The sequence below is a fragment of the Cryptotermes secundus genome, unplaced genomic scaffold (assembly GCF_002891405.2).
Source record: "Cryptotermes secundus unplaced genomic scaffold, Csec_1.0 scaffold831, whole genome shotgun sequence".
NCBI classification, from domain to species: Eukaryota; Metazoa; Arthropoda; class Insecta; order Blattodea; family Kalotermitidae; genus Cryptotermes; species Cryptotermes secundus.
The window spans coordinates 1,197,745-1,220,467 of NW_019744130.1; the positions used below are offsets into that span (position 1 = coordinate 1,197,745).

Genomic DNA, 22,723 nt, shown 5'->3' on the forward strand with positions numbered 1-22,723 from the left:
GAAAATGCAGTTTCACAAAGATATATGGTGGAAAAACAAAGAAGAAACCTCACTGCTATTTCATGTAAACTTGGATATTCATTTTTCATTCTTATCCAGAATTTCGAATTACTCGTAGTATTAAAAGTAATTTCCAGTCCTTTGTCCGATGATAATTCAGTAAGTTGAAGGGTTTCTTAATGGGAAAGGGCTGTCTCTTTGTTTCAACATATAGGTACACAATCCACATATTTTGCCTCCGGGGATCCTTATGTTCGGGATAATATTTTTCAAACGACAACATCATCATCTTCAAGTGGGCTGCAGTAATATCTGAAACTGAATTCTGTGACTAGAAATCATCTACTTCCATAATATAATCTGAGTACTACTGAAACATGTCATTGTTTCTTTCTGCAGTCATATTAAGCCAGAGTTTGAGTTTCTTTTTGAATGATTCGATCTTGTTCCACGCATTAAATATTGTTGTATCTGGACCTTGAAATTTTAAATTCAACTCGTTCATGTAAGAAAATATGTCGCTGAGATAAGCCAGCCTGGCTACCCATTTCTTATCCTGGAAATAATGGGACAGGTTACTTTTCTTATCAATTAGAAAGAGCTCGACTTCCTTTCCGAGTTCATATAACCTCTTGAGAACTTTACCGCGGGACAACCAACGAACTTCCGAATGGAAAAGAAGATTTTGATGATCAGAGCCCATTTCATCGCGCAGTGCTTTTAACACTCTTGTACTTAAAGCACTGTTTTTTATACATAGGTAAGTCAATAATTATCCGCAGTATAGCTATAAATTTTCTTTCAATACAAATAGAAAAGTTACATTAACGTCGTTTTTCAACATAGTCCCCTTGCTTTTCAACGCACTTGGTCCATCGTTGCACAAGCTTCCTGATGCCCTCAGAAAAGGTTTTCGGCTGAGCAGCGAGCCACACATGCACCGCTTCCTTCACTTCTTGGTCCGAGGTGAATCGACGGCCCCTTAATGCTTCTTTGAGTGGACCAAACAGAAGGGGCGAGATCAGGACTATACGGAGGATGAGCCATTACATCAAACTTGAGTTTCCGGAGGGTTTCAGCATTGTGGGCAGCAGTATGTGGACGGGCATTGTTGTGCAACAACACAACACTTTTCGACAGTATTCCTCGGCGTTTGCTTCGAATTGCAGGCTTTAGCCTGTCAGCAAGCATCTCACTGTAACGAGCACTGTTTATTGTTATGCCCCTCTCCTGATAATGTTCCAGTGCTGGGCCTTGTGAATCCCAAAAAAACTGTAAGCATCAGTTTTCCTGCGGATGGTTGGCTTTTGAACTTTTTCTTGCTGGGCGATTGTGGATGTTTCCATTCCATACTCTGCCGTTTACTCTCCGACTCGCAATGATGGATCCATGTTTCGTCACCAGTGATGATTCTGTCTAAGAAGACGTCACGTTCGTTACCATAGCGATCCAAATGTTGTTGGCAGATGTCCAAGCGCGTTTGTTTATGCAACACTGTGAGTTGTTTTGGGACCCATCTTGCACGGACTTTATGAAACCCAAGTCTGTTGTGGATGATTTCTGTAGATTCGTCTAGTTGTTGAGCCCCCACCCCACCAGCTGGGGAACGGGTGTTCTCTTATCTATTACTAAAAAAAAACAACAAAAAACAGGAAGTAAACGAGAAAATCAAATAACATTTAATATACTCGTATGACCAGTAATTTGTGCCAAAAGAAAACACGACAATTAATCGGCATAACCAGCCACAAGATATCCTATCACAACTCGCACAGGCTGTCGCCGTCTCAACACCACATATAAGGCATACTTTATAATAAACTTCACGCTAGCCTAATACCATCTCTGTAATCCCCTGCACACACAATACAGACAAAACCTATATATACATTCTCAGCTTACACAATTCCTCCAAGAACAACAATCAGTATGCTAGTATTATGTGCGTTACCTCGAGATGGGCCCTCCTGCCTGGAGTTTAACTACCAAACCGAATCTTTCATGGAGCCGACCCAAACAGAATTTAGTTACGGAGCGAGACGTCCGTACACGGCGACTTTCCAAGCAGAAGAGACCGGGTGCCTCAGCCGAATCACAAAGGATAGAGGAGTGATGACGTAGAATACGCCATGGAATACGGATAGGTAGTAGGAAGAGTAGGGAAAAACGGTGTGACCCGCGGCCGCCGCCGCTCGGAGAGGGCACTACAACCAATGAGCCGAAGGGATCGGCTGAGGATCGCCCTCTCCCTCTCAGAAGAAACTTGGCAATCAAGGACGGCTGCTGGCAAGCGTCGACTGGGGATACGCGAAGGGCTCTCGATATTATCATATATACGAAGGAGGCGGCTAAAACGACAATTCAGTCCAAGTCCTTGCCTCCGCCACAGCACCACAACTCAACGGGAGCGGAACACTAGGGCGCAAGAGACGGCAACACAACCTTGTCCAAATCCCAGCTATCGCTCCTTCTCCGCTCCCGGAGCACCAGCACCAAAACTACCCCGACACACCACAACACAGTCTGCAGGGGTCCATAACTCAGGAGGCCCTTCCTTGCGATCCTCCTCTTGTCAGGTAGATGAAAGAGTAAGCCCCTCCGACCTCCCGGGCCCTGGGTGCGACGGAGGCGTCCAGTCGCAGGCTTCGATGTTGAAGAGGCAGGCGGCAACCAAAGGAAGGAATAAATGGAAGAAGGTAAATCGGCTAGAAGCCCCTAAAAAGAAAATAAAGAACACAAGGCAAAAACCAGTATTGAACTTTGGGCAGAACCCCTCACAATACAAAATAATACCCAACAGCGTGATAATCATACTTGGGGCTAATAAGTTAGTCCCGAACAAAATATTTCTTCAACTGAGAAACATGAGCCTTACATAAGATAACTCAAGTGTCTGGATTATCCAACTGAACAGTGACATTGGTCAAGTACTTAGATATAACCATGGGATCTGACCATCTCATATGAATCTTAGCGGACCTTTTCCGCACCTTGGAGCTCTGTGGATGGAGACGTACCAAGACCAGGTCTCCCACCTGAAACGCCGCCTCCCTTCTTAGCATGTTATAGCGCCGGGCAACCCTATCCCTAGCCTTCCTCAAATTTTGCAAGGCTGTCCCCCAATATACCCGCATATCTGCAGAGGGTCGCTGTAAGTCCAGCTCCGAGAACTCCCAACGTAACCCCAATGGATGGTTAAGTTCGCGACCAAGGAAAAGCACGGCGGGTTGGGCTCCGGTACTCTCATGCCAGGCCGAATTAAACGCCATGGCCAGCATTGGGAGATTCTCGTCCCACAAGGTATGTTGAGAGTGGTGGTAGACGGTAAGGGCTACCTTCAAATTACGATTAAACCGCTCCACCTGAGAGGCTTGGGGATAATAGGGAGAGGTGGTAACGTGTTTAATCCCCCAAGAAAAACAGGCGTTATAAAACCGGCGAGACTTAAACACAGTGGCATTGTCCGAAACGATGGTCTGAGGAAGACCAAAACAGGAGAAATACCCCTCTGTCAGGGCCTTGACAACTGCTTCAGAACAGATCCTTCTGACCGGGTACATGGCCACAAATTTGGAGAAGCCATCTAACACTACCAAGATGGCCACATTCCCCTGCCGACTCCGGACTATCGGCCCCACGAAATCGATGAAGATACGCTCCATGGTTTTGGTGACAACTTCGCTGTGATGAAGACCCACCTGGGCATTTTGGGCAGGTTTCGCCTTCTGGCAAGGCTGACAACCGCGCACGTATTTCGAAACGTCCGATCTAATGCCCGGCCAGTAAAACACCTTAGATATTCGAAGGAGAGTTTTGGCGACACCCAAATGCGCCCCTAGGGCCGAATCATGGAAATGCTCCAGGACCATAGGTCTAAGGTCTTGAGGAACCAAATACCTCTTAGTCCTGGCTCTCGATGGGGAATAAACGATGGTGTCCTTCAGCAGCTGGTAGTTTCGAACCTCGGGGTCTCGGTGTTTAATTTTATCGTAAATCTCTCTGCAGCGGGAGTCTTTAATCTAATGTTCTCTTATGGATAAGAATGCGGCGGACAAATGTTGAAGCACCAGCCCCGAAAATAGTTGGTCGGAGGTAGGATTCTCCAATTGGCGTGTCAAACAGTCCGCTACGACATTAGCCTTTCCAGTAACATGGACCACCGTAAATTTAAAAGACGCCAAGCGCAGTATCCACCTACCTAAGCGACCAAGTTCCCTGACCTGCTTCAGCAGCCATAACAGGGCTTGGTTGTCCGTGTGGAGGACAAACTGCTTATGCTCCAAATACACCCTAAATCTCTCACATCCCCAAATAACCGCGAGACATTCCTTTTCATAAGTCGAATATTTACGTTCCGTTGCCGAAAGCAAACGGCTCGCAAACGCTATGGGGGTCAATCCGGACTCGCACCGCTGATTGAGGATGACAGACAGTCAGATCGCTCGCATCACAAACTAGGACGAATTCTTTCGAGAAGTCTGGCACCTGCAGTACCGGTGGCGTAGAAATGGCATCATTATGTGCCTCGAAGGCACGCCTCTGGGAGTCCCCCCATACGAACCGAGCATCCTTACGGTTCAATGCATGAAGCGGCTCGACCAACAAGGAAAAATCCTTCACAAAACTGCCGTAAAACCCGACCATACCCAGGAATCTCCGGACGGCCTTCAAATTTTTAGGAGGAGAAAACTCACGAAGGGCGTCTATCCTCTCGCGTAAGACCTCAACTCCATCATCAGACAAGGAATGACCCAAGAATTTAATTTTTGATTTCACCAACTGCATTTTGTCCCGGTTTATGGTAAAGCCAGCCTTCTCCAAACGGCAAAAAACTTCCTTAAGGTGGACCAAGTGGTGTTTTACGGTGCGCGAGTGCACAAACAAATCGTCCATGAAATTATAAACATAACGATGCATGAGGTCTCCAAATATGGAATCCACCACACGGGAGAGAATCTGACACCCCACACTAATGCCCATAGGGAGTTTAGTAAACTCAAACAGACCAAATGGAGTGGAAAAGGCCGTTACCTTACGACTCTTCGCCGAGAGTGGGATCTGGTAATAGGCCGAGTTTAGATCTAAGATAGAAAAAACCTTAGCCCCTTGAAAATTGGAGAACGCAAGTTCAATACTCGGCATTGGAAAGGCATCGAACCTAACCTTCTTATTCAGGAGGCGATAATCAACCACCATGCGGTAGCCCCCCGAAGATTTAGGAACTAGGAAGGCCGGGCTGGCGTACTGTGGTGTACTTTTACGCACAACCCCCTCCTGAAGCAAATTATCCACAATGTCCCTCAATGCCTTAAGCCGAGGAGGAGAACACTGGTATGGGCGGGAACGAACCGGCCGATCGTCCAACAGATCCAACTCGCAGACCATACCCTTGACCGTTCCCAACCGTCCCGAAAACAAGTTAGGGAAACTCTTCACAAGCTGGTCAAGCTTCCGCGACTCGAGCTGACTCACGGGAGACGAGTAGGTCGCTAACTTTGCCAAATCCTTCTCGGAACAAGGGAACTCCTGCAAGTCTTGCGAGCAGAAATCTAATCGTTCGAAATCGTACTGACAGGCTAGATCAAATGCAAACTTGTAAGACATCGTAGAAAAATCTAATTGCATTTTGGCAAAGGCCAAAAAGTCCGCCCCTAATATGCACGGCACAGGAGAGTCATCGAATATTAGGAAGGAATACTTCCATGAGAATGAGTGCAACTTAATCTGCAGCAAAACGGCCTGACTTATCGCACAATTTTGGCCATTAGCAGCGCGACACAATTGGCTCACGGCCTCTGCCCAGCACGGCAAGCCTAGGCTTTGAATGCGCTGAAACACGTTTCGTCTGATGAAAGAGGAGGAGGAACCTGAATCCAAGATTGCTGGTAAACAATATCCCTTAATCGTCTAAAGAACCCACGGATTGTTTCCAGCAGTCCGTACCGGCGAGATTCCTGACCGAGGCAAGGTTCTTTTCGGCGCTCGGATTCTAGCAGATGGTTCTACTGCCGAGCGCCTTGCTCGTTTCCCTGGTCACTTGAAGGCAAGGGAACAGAAGATGGACAGTCCCTTTTTAGATGACCTCTCCCCAAACACTTCCAACAAACCACTCCCCGATTCCGCACTCGTCGAGTCTGGTCTATCGCCATACTAAATTGACGTGAGCCACGCCCCGCTGACTGAGAGGCCCCGGCCAAAGCCTGGTTCTCACAACCCTGTCTCTGAGCATCAATGGCTCTCGCTTCAGCGACATGACTCGCCAAGGCATGCAACTCGGAAATAATAGTGGTTNCACACAGGCACTAGAAATAAAAACTACCGCTGGGAGTGACCGAGTAAAACCACGCTCTACTATCATCTGTCTGAGCCCCACCCCACCAACTGTGGAACGGGTGTTCTCTTATCTGTTACTAAAAAAAACAAGAAGTAAACGAGAAAATCAAATAACATTTAATATATGACCAGTAATTTGTGCCAAAAGAAAGCACGACAATTAATCGGCATAACCAGCCACAAGATATCCTATCACAACTCGCACAGGCTGTCGCCGTCTCAACACCACATATAAGGCATACTTTATAATAAACTTCACGCTAGCATAATACCATCTCTGTAATCTGCTGCACACACAATACAGACAAAACCTATACTCGTATATACATTCTCAGCTTACACAATTCCTCCAAGAACAACAATCAGTATACTAGTATTATGTGCGTTACCTCGAGATGGGCCCTCCTGCCTGGAGTTTAACTACCAAACCGAATCTTTCATTGAGCCGACCCAAACAGAATTTAGTTACGGAGCGAGACGTCCGTACACGTCGACTTTCCAGGCCGCCGCCGCTCGGAGAGGGCACTACAACCAATGAGCCGAAGGGATCGGCTCGTTGTAATGCAAACAATTTCGATTTTTTAATTTTTCCAATGACTTGCGTTTCTGTATCTTCTGCCATATCAGATATCCGCTTACCAACTGTCAATTTTCTTTTATACTTTAAGTGCATCTCTTTTACGCACAAAGAATTCAGTGGGTTTGTTGACTAGATCGGAATGTCTTGTGTTGAGATGTCGGGTAAGTCGCGATGGCTTCATAGCTTCATTTCCCAGAACAGTAGCACAAATGACACATTGCGGTCGTGACAATTGGTCACTGTTAGGGCATTGTATGAAACCAAATTTTAAGTAGCTGTCCTTGTACTTACGAATTGATGCAGACCTTTTCTTCTATGTGCTTGTGGTTTCCCTACATTTTGTACATCCTGGAGATCGCTATGTTGGCTTGAGGTGGATGAATCACTACTTGTTGCATCACAAACACCTTCAATACGAGATTTCTTAACACCAAAATTAAACAAAGTCCCCTATATCTTATTCATATTAAAATTTAAATCACTCAGGTTTCGAAACAAGCACTTACACACTGCAATGCGAACTTGTGAAGAAACAGTATTCAGTATTACTAGATTTGAGAACTTGATACAGGCTGCCTTGATCTTCAAATTCAGTGGAAACATTTTCTTTATACTTCCTTGCTGATTGGTCACTGACATTTGAAACACAGATATTATTTCGCTCAGTTCTGAGAACAGAGGGTATACCGCCCATTGTTGTAATCGGCTTGCAGACAATTTTTATGACGTCATAAACATCGGCATTGCCTTTCCGGAATGTTGAAAGATTTGGATATCTGAAAATTCCCGATCATTCATGAATACTTCCATGTTTAAAAATATGCGGCTTGGCACTGACATTAGCTACACAGATTAAAATATTTATTCATGAAAAATGCTTAGAAAATGAAAAAGACAAAATTCCAGAAGAGCCTCTCGCGGCCCAGTATGTTGATGCTAGGGCCTATTACTGGGCCGTGGCTCGGCGGTTGAGAAGCACTGCCTTAGACCGCTCGGCTACCGTGACCGGCGAGACAGAAGTATGGGCGTTGTAAATCGGACGGACGGACGGACGAACGAACGGCGTATCTCAGGTGTATGGTGCCCTCTTCGTACATATTGTTATATACAATGTAAGCAAGCTGTTTGCAACCCTACCTTATTCCACTGAGGGTGACTGCCTCACTTTTTATTGTATGCCTCACTTGCTCATGGTATACAACATAAGCAAGCTGTTTGCAACCTTTTCTTGTTCCGTAGATTCCGTCAGCTTACTCAAGGCGTTCACATACCGTTATATTTTAAGAACTTAAAATTCCAAGTTTTAACTCTCGTTGCAGCAGCATGGCAAAAGCATAATGGATTTTCTAATGAAGACAATTTTCGAAGAAAATAACTTTCTCGATCATGATTGTTCGCAGTGATTGAGGAGCACTCAAGCAGATTGCAGTGCCCGTTCTGCTGTAGCGGTTAACATCACATTGTATCCGGCCTGATTGTTTGCGATAGAGCCGAATGTTTCTATAAGAAGGCGCTATCTTCTCCAGTTTCGCGTTTATGCATGAGCAGAAGCAAATGTGACACGGAGAAACACTTTTGGAGCGGCAAAGAACGTGTATGTGAATATCGTGAGCAAGCCCCACGAAAGTAAGGAAACCAGTCACTGTGAAGTGTAAGTCTATGTGGTGACGTCACATTTGCATTTAATGGCTTGTTTACCCAGAAACTGCGCAGGGAAACGGAGACATGGCTGATGTTGCTGCAATATTTCTCTTATGCAGACAATATTTCCTCCAGCGTTAATAGAGAAATAGCCCTGAGTAGGCTAATACAGAAATAGGTATCTTGTTCGATATTAGAGGTTCCCAGTTTGAATCCTGATTAAATTTTTTTATTATTTTTATTCGTTCCCTCCAGTCGAATCCAGGAATATACCTTAAAATCGGGAAAGACCATCTTCTTTTCAGTTCTTCTCTCCTCATCACTCATGGTCATCTGCCCATTTCATTGACGCCATATAAGAATTAAGTAGCATGTTACTATTCATCATGCCTCATTGCTCCAGCAAAGGGCGCCCAGCGCGTAAGGCTGACAACCTCACCGCCATCTGTGAGCCGATTATCTAGAGAAAATGTGGGAGCCTCGGCGTCTCACAACCCTATATGGCTCCACGGCCTGTTACAGGAGTAGCTTTTACCTTTACTTTTATGTAGCTGTCTTCTCATGTGTGCAGTGCTGCTGTTGGAGAGATTTGTACATGCTAGAAGTGATAACAGGATAAGTATGATCTTCTGTGATGTGATGGCGTGTAGTCCGGTAGAAGTTCAGTGACGTTTCGGAGAAACATACTTGACTCCATCACCATGGTCGAAGAGTAAGCCACGCAAGGAACAGCAAAGAGCATGCGCCTTTGCGAGCGTACGTCTGAACCAAGTTTTGTGTGCGCAGCTTGCTGTCCTTGCTTCCTGGTTCTTCCTGGTTTCTTACTTGGCGTACTCTTCAACCCTGAAGATGGAGGCAGTAAGTTCATACAAACGTAAGCAAACTTGGACTGCACGGTGGCACATCCTAGAGGACAGCGCTCTTCCTAGTAATTGCTGTGAGAAAGTCAAATCCAACAGGTGATAACAGGAAGTGCCAGTTGTTTTAGGACAAGTCGCTACGGGGTGCACAGTCGGGGTTCTTCTCTACAGCATCCAGACCTGCTCTGGGGCCCACCCAGCGTTGTGTCCAGGGGTACCGGGGCTCTTACCCTGGAGTAAAGCGACCTGGGCGTGAAGCTGACCACTTTTCTCCAAGAATGGTGGAACTATACACCCACTCCCCCTTTCGTCTTCATGACGTGGTTCGAATTGCATTGACGCGGCAATGGGAACTGTGTTGCGGGAGGTAACACAGCTCCTCACACGCGAGTCTGATAGACAATTGCGCGAAGTGCGCGTGCGTGAAATGCACGAGTAACGGGCCAAGTCCATCTGTGAGATTGACGTTCCCAAGTGATGGCTATGTATATCCCTCTCCTATGCGAATTGGCGCCTTGTAGTCTGGTAGGCAGTTACCAACGTTTTGGAAGAACTCAACTGCTTCCAGCTTCACCCCGAGTACTACACACTAACAACGTAAGACTCTACAGTATGTTATAAAGGGTTACAGGTTTTAAGGGGGTACAGACGCACCTCCCATTAGATGGGCAGGGCATGTAGCACGAATGGGTGAGAGACGGAATGCATATAGGATATTGGTGGGAAAGCCGGAAGGAAGGAGACCACTGGGAAGACGAAGACGTAGGTGGGTGGACAATACTAAAATGGATCTTAGAGAGATAGGATGGGATGGTATGGATTAGATTGATCTGGCTCAGGATAGGAACCAATGGAGGGCTTTTGTGAACACGGTAATGATCATTCGGGTTCCATAAAGTGCTAGAAAGCCCTTGAGTAGCTGCACAATTGGAAGCTTATCAAGAACGGCTCAGCTCCATGAGTGAGTGAGTGAGTGAGTGAATAGACGCACCTCCAAGTAGTGCCGAGGTCAAGATAATGTGGATCTATACATCCACTTCTCCATACTCCTTCATGGCATAGTGCTTAAATAATTAAGCATAGGGACAACTTTGCCTTTTGTAGCATTCGCTAAAATGAGCAAAGACATCTCAGACAACATTTGTCCAGAAATTGATGCCTGCTGAGATACGGGCGAGCCAATGTGTGGGCGGGCACCTTAAGTAGTCAACCCTTAGGACCGGTTGTGTTGCCTAACAGACGTTTTCTGCTGAATGATTTACCAGTGCCCTTGGAACATGTGCCTCTCCAACAACACCACATATGGTTCGTACATGACGGGGCACCACCTCAGTTTCTCCGCACTGTCAGACAGCACCTGAACCAGACTTTCGGTCAGCAGTGGGCAGGACGCGGAGGGCCCGTCAACTGGCCTGCACGATCCCGTGACCTTAATCTTCTTGAGTTTTGGTGTATTCTGCGTCGATCAGTGACTTAGAGTTATTACAGAATGAGTAGAGACTGCCTGTCAAAGATTCGAGTGAAACGAGGCATTTTCGACAGAGTGCGCACCTCTGTGCGACGCAGAGCCGGAAGTTGTGTTGAAATGCGTGGGAACCACACAGCGCATGTGATTCAGAGACCGCAGGAACATCGCCCGTATCTCAGGAGGCACTGGTTTCTGGACGTATGTTGACTGGGATACTCTTCAGGTGAGTACTATACCCCCTCAGAGCCCTATAACCCTGTTCCAACCCCTTGTATTATTTTCATTCCTATTAATTCATTTTGAGGGTGACTTTCTTTATGAGCCTGAATTAACTTTTGTCTTTGTACATTGTGCTTTAACAGATTTCTGATCAGACATGATGTACTTAACTCACTTTTGCCTATATACTACGACTAATTCTAGGTGTATATTTCAATCACTTTAATTTATATTAAGAATCCGCTTGCGTGGCAGTCTGGAATGCCATTTTTACGTTTTGTCTCTCTAGTTCTTTGACGTATTTTGACACGGTCCATAGTTCTTCCGCATGAAAATCAGACGCGTTATGCACTGTGGATGACTGTCTAGAATTCATTCTAATTTCCGTCGAGAGTGTATACAAAGACATCTTCTACTAACGAGAATTTAGTGAAATATGCATGCATTAACTGAGCTGATTTGCGGGTCAGGGAATAATTTCTTTCTGTATAGAACTTGAAGTTGGCATTCCAAGCAACTAATTCGCAGAAGTGAATTTACGGAATTACGACAGAGATGCTGTAGAAATCAAAATGCAGCTGTGCTATTTCCGTTCTATTGTGTTACATGGTTAGCGATAGATGTACCACCCCAACATATTAACTTTGAACACGGGCAGTAATATATGAACCAATTCAATATTTCGTGGTTGGATGCGCATGTGTGAGTAGGTTTAGAGACGCTTCGACATCCATTTTTATATGCTCCTGTATATAAATTAGGCTAGGTAACCTCATTCTTACTTACAGAGCTGAGCCCTTCTTGAGGAGAAGCCAAATCTGCAGCTACTCAAGAATTTCCGAGCATTTTATGGAACCCAAAGTTTCATTACCATGTTTACAAGAACCGTCCACTGGTCCCTATCATTAGCCAGATCAATCCAATCCATACCATCCCATCCTCTCTCCCTAAGATTCATTTTAATATTGTCCACCCACCTACACCTTGGTCTTCCTAGTGGTCTCTTTCCTTCTGGCTTTCCCACCAATATCCTATATGCATTCCTCGTCTTCCTCATTCGTGCTACATGCCCTGCTCACCTCACCGTCCTTGACTTGATCATTCTAATTATACTTGGAGAAGAGTACAAGTTATGAAGCTACTCAATATGCAGTTTTCTCCAACCTCCTGTCACTTTGTTTAGGTGTTCTACCAAAACAAAGTGACCATTGAATTTGTGTGATTTTCTTGTACAGAATAACTAGCTTCAGTTGTGTTGAATCTGTTGCTTGCAGGCAGTGTATTCCCGGGTGGCGCGTGTCTGCAAGCACGACCGGGGAGGACCGCACCGCTTCCGCAACCGCTGGACCTCCTTCCTCAAGTCCCGTCTCAACTGCTCGGTGACAGGGGACTTCCCCTTCTACTTCAATGAGATACGTACGTATAGTATGTGGGCCTGTTTGGTAACTCGGACAAGAGAAAGTAAACAGATATTCTGATTATATTTCCTTTAATCCCTTCCGTTTAAGGATGTTTTTATCAAACCAGACGAGTTTCAGCGTTTTAGACCCATCATCCAAAAGCACAAACTTATCCCTTCCAGATGCAGGGCTTGAGGGAGAAGTCAGTTTCTGCGATGTTTTCGTTTTCTGAAGAAGGCAGGTATGCAGGCGACCTCACTCAACCGTGTTCTTTGCATCTTGTCATCATATACACTTTCTCTTATTTTATAATTTGTGCTTGTTATCTTGCCATCCATTTCATTGTCTTTACCTTCTCATCTCTTTCTTGGTCCGCTTTTTCGTATTCCTCTCTTCTCCTTCTTCTTTTCTTCCTCTTCTTTATTCTTTGTCGTTTTTATTCTTATTCATATGTTAACTTTCCCTGATGACAGGGAACGGAGACGGTCCCTGAAACGTCGGTAATTTTTAACCAATTGACTCAGCTGACAGCCAGAAGCCTCTATCCACAAAAGTTGGCACTAAACTTCGTCGACAAGCGGCGGTCGCTCGGTCGGTATAGTTCGCTTGCGGAGTAAAATGACGGAGTGTTGACAGCCAGAAGAATATTTTATCAACGTCAATCGTCTTGAAAGTTTCAGATCCAATATTTTGAACGAACATTATCCGAGCCTCTGGTTTGGCCGTGGTTGCCATTGTCCTGATCTTGCCACGCAGGACTACTCTTTGTGGGTCATTATCAAGGGAGAAGTGGCTGCCCGTCGCTGTCACAACAATGACGATTTGCGCAAAGCAGTGGAACAGGCATTGACTACCATTGCACCACAGATGCTATAGCGCATATCACATGGCGCATGGCGTGTCCGACCATGTTTCTAACACGATGGTGCATGTACAGGTCCAGTTGATATACAGACTCATCACATGAAATGTTAGGTAGGGGTACTGCGACTTCACAGTGAGTCGATGCACAAATGATTCTGTTGAGAATTAATTGCGTAAAATTACGAAGTATAATTCAAGATAAGTACCTGTTTTGTTGCAGTTAAATATCTATTCCCGTTGGGTGGAAGAAAAATAGGAGTCATTACTTTGCAACACGATCTCGTAACCAGTTCAGAATAGGTTTCAACTGAGGGCTTTTGTGAACATAGTAATCACCCTACAGGTTCTGTGCAAGCTGGGAAATTGTTTGTCCAGTTTTTCAGCAAGGGCCCTTTCCCAGAATGTACAGTTTATCGTTAGACTGGTTCCCGCAGCTAACATGGCGCTCTTCTCACCCAGACGCACTGCAGTAGCTGATAATTCACGGCCCACTTGTCCGCTGTACTTTATCTTGCCTTGATTTATAGATGAGCGTGAAAGTGATGACCCTCTGCTACTGTGCCTGCCTCCTATTATGAAAATATGTTTCTAGGCACAAGTTGAAGCTGCAGTACAGGAATACCAGAAACTACATGCCAAGTATTTTCTTGAAGTCCTTGAAAAGAGTGTTGATTTTTCACTTGCACGTTTTATTCCAGCGTTTCCCGCAGATTGAAGTCACGAGGATTTAAATCAAGTGATTGCAGAGGCTATAATATGACTTGTGCACTGAAGACTTCATCTAATGCATCCACAGAATTGTTCGCAAAGTACACCATCACATTATCTTACATAAAATGCCCATCTGATTTTTCTTCATCAGTCATTTAATCAAAAATCTATACACGATCAATCTCACGTAACACTGGGAATTTATTTTTCACGAAGAAACACTGGTCCACTTATGTATCACGTGTGTCGTATGTGCAGACCAGCCCCAAATTTCTTAATCTTGCAATGGCACTTCATGAGCAACACAAGGATTACCTTTGCTCCATTGTGTATGAAGGGAAAGACGAGAACCGTGTGTTCAACATGGTATAACCATTGGCTAAGGTAAAGTTGTCCCTATGCTTAACTAATTAATCACTATGCCATGAAGACGTAAGGGGGAGTGGATGTATAGATCCATATTTGCTTGAATGCAGCACTTGCTGAGGTGTCGGAGTTCCAAGTCCCGGTAGAATCAAGAGCTTTCTCCTCTCCACGTTATCCAGACCGGCTTTAGGGTCCACCCAATCTCCTATCCAAAGGGTACAAGGGGCAGTTTCCCCGGAGGTAAAGCGGCCAGGGCGTGAAGCTGACCACTCACCTCCAGCTAATGCCGAGGTAAAAAAATGTGGATTTATACATCCATTCCCCCATATTCCATCATGGCATAGTGCTTAATTAGTTAAGCACAGGGACAAATTTATCTTTTTTACCAGAATCTGTTATTTTAACTTTTCTGTAAGCACATAAAATGAGTCACACTCATCAGAATAAAACATAAGTTCAAGAAGTTCATTCAATACTGCTGATTCCTGAAAGCATCTACAGTATATAAATTTCTTGCTTTGGAATCTGAAGATGAAGCCCTATGTGTGACTGTTGATTTATAAAGTCATAACTTCAGAACCCCCCCCCCCAATTATGTATATTAAATATACCTCTAACTACTGTTACAGACTTATAAAGAATTATTGGAGTAACCTTTTCAATGCTGAGTTTATTTTGTAAGAGAAATGTTTTTTTTTTCCTCCATGTTCCCAAAGTAACTACTAATTTCCATCGATAAGAAGCATATATTGTTTGCTTTAAATGTAAAGGGATGCGAGAAGATTTTATATTTTCAGGTACCAAAGTTGTGCAGAGTAGAAATAGGCATTGTTTCTCAACAAACTGTTTTCTTCATAGTATCTAAAGCATTAAAAGTCAAAGTACACACCTTCCATTCTGTCCTAAACATGACGCCGTTTACTGATGCTCTTTATTACATGTACCAGTAATGTCTGCATTGAGAAATGAAAGAAACGAACTTAACCTTTAACTGTCTTGCAGGATAGTGTTCTTCCATGCTTGAGTTGTATATTCAGCAAATTATTATCAGCTTCAGTGTTATTACTAATACTATTACTGGTACATAGTTACTTGAATTTTAATTTTTCATAATTAATGACCGACTTCGTAGAATGTTTGATCTGCTGAAAACTCTGGGATAGAAATGTACTTTGCTCATTCTCTTTATTCAGCCAAGTAATTACTTCACTGTAACGTAATAATACAATAGAAGATAGAACTGTTTGTTCAGCTGAAATTACGTTTCAAGCCCCTTATCCAGCAGTAATTGGTTTCTCTCACCTAATTATTTTAGAGACTTTGTAATTAAGAAAGCATTCCACAGCATCAGGACTATTTAAATTCAACCTGGAAAAAGTTTAGCTTCCTATCGAACAAAGTTACAGAATAGATTAACCATCTGAGCCTCTAATGTTATAAGCATTATGAAGGGAAAATTAGATTGTTGTAGAATGCTGTTTCAATTTACAACCAGTTTTGTACCTCACTGTAGTTTATTGTAAGGGATGTACAAAAGTGGGGCTTAACAAATACACAGTTTTTCTGGCTTTCTATAATAGTGTATCATAGATTCTTTAAGCTTATTTCAAGGCTTATAAAGCTTTCTAAGCAGTCTGCCGTATCTACTTTTCATCCTACTGTGTTTGAACCTCATTGCAGTGAAAAAATGATCAGTCTTAATGAAATATATTTGGAACAGCAGTCTGTAGAGAGCCAGACTAATGTCAAATTTGTTTTCTTGGAAAGGAGAGAGAATTCCTTTATTTCAGAAATACTAGTGAGGGTGACAGGTTAGTTCTGGTATTATGATACTTCTAAAAAATAGATTATAATGGCATAAGTTTTATGAAAGTGGCTCAGGATCATGGCCAGTGGCAGAGTTTTGTATTTCTGTGATACTGAACCATTGGTTCTACTACCAGAGACTCAGTTATAAGATGAATCATTGTTTTGTTCCTACAGAATCGACTACTGAGCTGATTGAGGGCATATATGGGTCTGTGACAGCACAGCTCATTTATGGAGTTTTCACAACACCTCCCAATAGCATCAGTGGCTCAGCAGTATGTGCATTTGCGCTTCAGGACATCACAGATACGTTCGAGGGTAACTTCAAGGAGCAAGCACAACTTAACTCCAACTGGCTGCCAGTCCAGAGTGCCAAGGTAGTAGCAGAAATTGTGTTTCTCATGAAGCTGCAATGCATCATGTGATTGCAAAGACCCCAGTGACTATGCTAAGATTAATTTGTATCAGTTTTATTTCCAATTAATCATATTTTTAGAAACAATTTACTTGGAAAGATGGACCTAACTGTATGTGAAAATAGTCACTGAAAAGTCACAGGATTAATTGGATCATAAATTGTTTAATGACTTTACTGAGCTCTGCATCTGTATTCAGAAAATACCTGGCTCAAATCTTGTCTAAGTTACCGGCTATCCTGACTGAGCTGTTCTGTAGTTTTTCTCAGTTATTCTAAGTGAACTACAAAATAATCATACTTGTAATACCTTCAAATATGGCACTTTACCTTTTCCTTCCAGTCCTGTAACCTCTATGTGGTTACACATAAGGATTTGGAAGAAGAAAGTTGTGTTATATGTTTATGCTCAGCCGTAGTAATGTCGCAGCATCTTCAACATCACTTTAACCTCCTCCAGCAATGGTACAGCAAATGGAAAATAAAAATAAACCAGACAAAATCAGTGCAAGTTACATGCACCATGAATCGTATGACTTGCCTGCATGTTACCATCCATAATATGGAAACACTGGTTCAAACCAAAGTAAAATACTAGGGATTATACCTTGACCAAAAACTGACATGGCAGAAACACATCAAAACAAAGCATCAGAAGTTAAATTTAAAACTATGAGAAATGTCATGGCTTTTGAGCTGTAAATCCAAGCTATTCATAGAAAACAAACTTCTACTATATAAGTGCATAATAAAACCCATATGGTCATATGGTATACAGCTATGGGGCTATACAAAACCATCAAATGAAAATACTTCAAAGACTTCAATCCAAATTCTTGCACTCTAGTTAAAGCACCTTTGTATGTCTCCAACTTTACTATCCACAATGATCTGCAAATTCCATTTGTCATAGAAGAGATCACCAAAGTATACTCGGACACAATAAGAGACTAGTTGTAGGAATTAGCAAGGCACCAACTGTAAGAAGAAGATTGAGGAAACAGTGGCCATCTGACCTACCACAACCTGCAGATGATGAAGATTAAAACCATCACCATTCCTCTACAGGGCCTGTCAGAGTATCATCAGTGGATGACTTCTCTACTCAAGANGACGGATTATTCATTGACAAATTTACTTATTACTCCATATTATCGAGAATAGACCGTAAATATACTATGAATTAAATAAAAAAAAAAATATGTGGAATTCATCTGGAGAAACTGAGTAAAACTACGAACATCCATGATTTGCACTGAATGCCTTCTGAATGCGTGTCTAGAGCACTGTGGCTGCAGGGTGTGTGGCAAAACTTCATGCTGTGACCAAGCCACACTTCCTGATGCCCTTATGTTTTTGTTTGTTGAGCATTTTACTGCTCTAGAAGACAAAGTTTTCTCATGTATCAGAAATTACTGCAGTAAATCAACTGTTAATTTTCGACCATGTAGCTATAGAACTCAATTAAATTTTCTGACTGGCGTAGAGGAAGTATTGCACCACTGATTTTAAATTTCATCTTCTTCTGTAACTAGCTGTTCCTTATTTTGTAAGATGCATGCAGAACAATTGATATAACAGGAAATTTGTCTGTGGTATAATTATCTGTAATTGTAATTGTATCTGCACAGTACACAGTTCAAATAATAATAGTGTAATTTTGTAGCTAGAAAGTTGTACATTATATAACATGAGTACACATGGATGGTGAGAACAGTGATGCACAATAATGTGTTCTCGTGACTTCCTCTTGTAATAGGTTTAGAGGACTGTCAGTATTGAGGCATAAATCCATACAAGGTAGTGCGTGCTTGACACTGCTTCTCTTAAATCGTAATGGCAGTGAATATATCCTATAAAATAAAATTAAAATCACAATCTCTTGCTACAGGTTTTGGCCCTACTAGGCCAAATTCAGGCAAGGCAAGGACAGGAAAGAAGGGCAGACATTGAGTACCTTGGAAAAATATCACATTTGTAAAATCAGTAAAATAACTTTTATGTGAATGACACATAACAACTCCATATTTCAGACTTTACATGAACTTTACAACAGATAGCAGCATAGAACCCCCAGAAAAGATATATGTTGTGTCTTACAATTGAAATACTAATAGAAAATTACACCTGTTCCACATTCTTGGATTGTATTGTTACTGCTACCACTGGATATTTTGAATAATGGAAACTGCCCATGTGCACATGCATCAGCCTTTGCTCTACTCTGTCCCAAGCTCCTCACTCACATGCATACCATCTAGCGGTTTGCTTCTGAGATATAACAATATGCAAGTGGGAACAGTCACACTGAATGCCGATACAAATGACATACACTCCACTAGTGGGAACACACATATGAAGGGGCACACAAGTACATAAGGAAATGAGATACAGACATGTAACAATAGCACTTTCATATAATAATGATACGTCTTTGCAGTTGAAAATAGACGTATATTATATATTACAGATACATGGACACTATGAGTGGAAAATAATATGAGAATGGAGATAGAATCCCGTCTCTAAAATGTTGTGTTTTTAAATAAAAACAGAACCATGTTTTAGATAAAAATACAAGACAATGGCTGATGTCCAGAAAAATAATGTTTGTGTTAATGTATTATTGTCACAGACTTTTAGATCTTATTCACACATTAGTACTTTGATTATGTTAATGTTCATCTTCCTGAATGAACGAACCATATGAGAGTCATTGTTCTGTAATATTTTTAACTCGGTTTTCTGTCAAATAGGTTCCTGATCCGAGGCCAGGACAATGTGTCAATGACTCAAGGACGCTGCCAGATCTTACTCTTAATTTCATTAAGACACATTCGTTGATGGATGAATCTGTGCCTTCATTTTTTCACCAGCCCATAGTTATCCGTACCAGTTTTCAGTAAGTTAGTCACTGATACACTTATGACATACTGTGCAAAAGTTCGTATACTTGTATATGTATGTATATTTGTAGACACACCACAGATTTGTGATATTTGTACAGATAAATTAAAATGCAATTCTAATACACAAAATTAAATTGCTACTTCCTGTCATACATGTAAATAGACTACATGTAACTATTGCTTGTCTTCTGGTTATAATGTGTATAGGTTCTTGGTTTGTTGGTTCCACTAAAATTCTGAATCTTCATAGACAATTCTGTGGAAGGTGCATCTGTTCTGCCTCAGTGGCTCATTGATGTTGTCTGTACTATATTATCACTGCTAAGTACTATTTAGGCCGGTCACGGTAGCCGAGCGGTCTAAGGCATGCACTGTCTTCGCTCACTCGGAAGCCGGGATCATGGGTTCGAATCCCACTCAGGGCATGGACGTTTGTGTGCGTTTTTCTGTGTTTGTCTACAGGTAAAGGCCTTGCGACGAGCTGATCACTCACCCAAGGAGTCCTACCATATGTGTAAGGTCTAGAAAAACCGAAGTGAACGGGGAAGTTCATGGAGGTAGGCCTAGGCCCACTGGGGCTGTAGTGCCAAGGAAAAAAAAATACTATTTAACTAACTGCACTACCACCAAAGTTATTTGTATTGAAGCTGAAATCACTGTCTGCACCTAACCTCTTATTTAATTCAATGAATATCCAAGAAAACTTTCTCCACATAACATCTTTCATTTTGGTATTAGTGACCTTACATGCCATCTTAATGGAGAATATTAACATTTTAAGAATCCATGACCTCTGCAGGAGCTCATACAGCAAAACAAAACTTGTCCATTGCTGATAATGTAAAAAAATGTGTATAAAAAGCTTACATGCACAAGGATGTAATTTTATGGCTGTGCTATCAAAGGGAAGATGAATACAGTGCATTTGTGCATTGATGATTATGATAATGGTCAATGAGATCTTTTCTGTTTTACTTTTCAGTTACCGTTTCACCCAGATTGCTGTTGATCCACAAATTAAGACACCTGGTGGCAAGGCATATGATGTACTCTTTATAGGAACTGGTAAGCACACAAGTTAAAGTAAACACTTCACACATCCTATGTGACCGTGAGGCTACAGCTTACTTAAGATTTTGACACCTAGGACACTACTTCATGGAGCCAGGTGACTGCCAAGATACTACATTTTATTCAGTGTGCAGGATTATGAAAGGATTGAAACACAAGGGGATGCACAGTATATCACAATGATCACAATGCAAGGACAAGTAAATGCCTACCTGATACTCATTTATTCTATAAACAGATCCATGAATCTTCTTGTTCAAGCATCCTATAAATGAAGCAAACAGAGATATATATGGGTCTCAGACACCCATGTGGAGGTGGGGTCGAATACCTCCACCATGAGCCTGCTAGTCATAGTAGGATTACATGACCATTAATGGGGCTTGACACCAAGACTTACTGACTGACCGACCGTCAGTCGCAATGTGACTTTGACTTTGACTATATGGGTCTTCCAATGTACCCACAATTTAATGGCCTTTCTCCCTAATGACTCCATTAATGGTCATGTAATCCTACTGGTTTCTTCAACTCACTCAGAGGGTAACATGTATCTTCTTTTGAGAAGGATTTTGTTTATTTCTGAGGAGGATGGAGCCATTTTTAACAGAGGGGACTTACATCTAGATGAGCTTTAGACTGTGGAGGGGATTCTCCAAACCCCAAAAGTATTAACATTGTAAGATGTGAATGTAAGGAAGACATGCAGTGCACTGTGCATAGATCAGTTGGTCTTGAGCCTTCGGCCTTTGGCCCAGAAGATAAGCGCCATTTCCTTAGACTACCAAGTCCTGAGGACTTAAGAATAAAATAAGAGAAAATAAGTAGCATTTTCACATGATGGATCAATAGACAAAACATTAACAATTAACACAAGATATATTTCTTAAAGACTTCCTGCCAGTTACCATAATATCGTTTAGAATCCAGAAAAGATATACAGAAGTAAATTGTTATTGGATGAAACTTTGGTGAATAGTTTAATATAGAAATATTATTGACAAATGCAAGGTTTTGTATTTTAAAGGCAAATAACAAATCTGCTTGAAGGTAATAATTTAAATTTTATTATAGGACTAGTTTCACAGTTGAACTATTTTGTAACTGGTTGTTTTAATGAAGCTTACTATGATATAAATAACATAATAAATTCATCAGTATCAAGGAAAACTTTGGATGACAAACAGAATAAGGAAGGAGACAGAGCTGAAATTTTATGAAATGATTGCCATTTCCTGCACTTTTATATGAAAGTGGGACTTCGGACAGGACGGACAAATTTATTGAGAGTTATCGTCCCATTGAACACAGTAAAACCTATTAAAAAGTCATGTCCCATAATCTGAACTAATCTTTTTGGTGAATATGTGGTGGAAGTCACATATGACAGTATTATCTGTATGAATCCATTATGGTGTTGCCTAATTGTCTTTTATGTTTCAGCTGTTATTATGCTTGAGTTGCTGGTAATACTTTAAAATAGGCATTATCCCTTTGTAGATAATGGTAAAGTAATAAAAGCAGTAAATGCTGGTTCTGCTGACACAACAGAACGAGTTAGCCCAGTGGTCATTGAAGAAATCCAGGTATTCCCTCCCCAAGTAGCTGTACGTAATCTGAAGGTTGTGAGAGATTCAAGTTTGCCAGATGGTCGCCTAGTGGTGGTTTCTGATGGTGAAGTGCAAGCTCTGCGTTTACATCGATGCTACAGCGACAAGATACTGTCCTGCAGGTATGTTATCACCAGCATCGGCAAGAATGTGTGACTAGTGCAGTGCTTGATTGGGTTAACGTCTGTCCTGAATGAGGTTCTTCTTCTTCTTCTTCTTCTTCTTTTTGGTGGTTAAGATCCTTGATCTCTTCATCTTCATTGTCTTCAAGAAGTCCATAACAACCTGTTTCCAAATGTACCTACTCACCATTCGCATCTAATTTGATACTTTATAAATTTGAGGCTGAAGAAGTATAATTAAGTAAATTAGGCACCAGCTGTATCAGACAGTTGTTTCTATAGAAATACAAGGCTCGTCCACAAAGTAAGTTTCCCTGGGGCCGTTTACAGAAACAAAACACAAAA

The 22,723-nt window shown here is 42.2% G+C and overlaps 1 protein-coding gene across 1 annotated transcript in view; it reads left to right on the forward strand.

Annotated features, from left to right (window-relative positions):
* The window catches only part of LOC111874543 (semaphorin-1A), a gene marked incomplete at its 3' end in the record, with an annotated part of 988,862 nt that overhangs the window by 961,613 nt on the left and 4,526 nt on the right, over positions 1 to 22,723 (forward strand). The window contains exons 10-14 of the mRNA XM_023870125.2: positions 12,376 to 12,517; positions 16,426 to 16,628; positions 19,423 to 19,568; positions 20,558 to 20,640; positions 22,147 to 22,378. Of these exons, the coding sequence (XP_023725893.2) occupies positions 12,376 to 12,517; positions 16,426 to 16,628; positions 19,423 to 19,568; positions 20,558 to 20,640; positions 22,147 to 22,378 (806 nt within the window). The remainder of the gene's footprint in view (positions 1 to 12,375; positions 12,518 to 16,425; positions 16,629 to 19,422; positions 19,569 to 20,557; positions 20,641 to 22,146; positions 22,379 to 22,723) is intronic.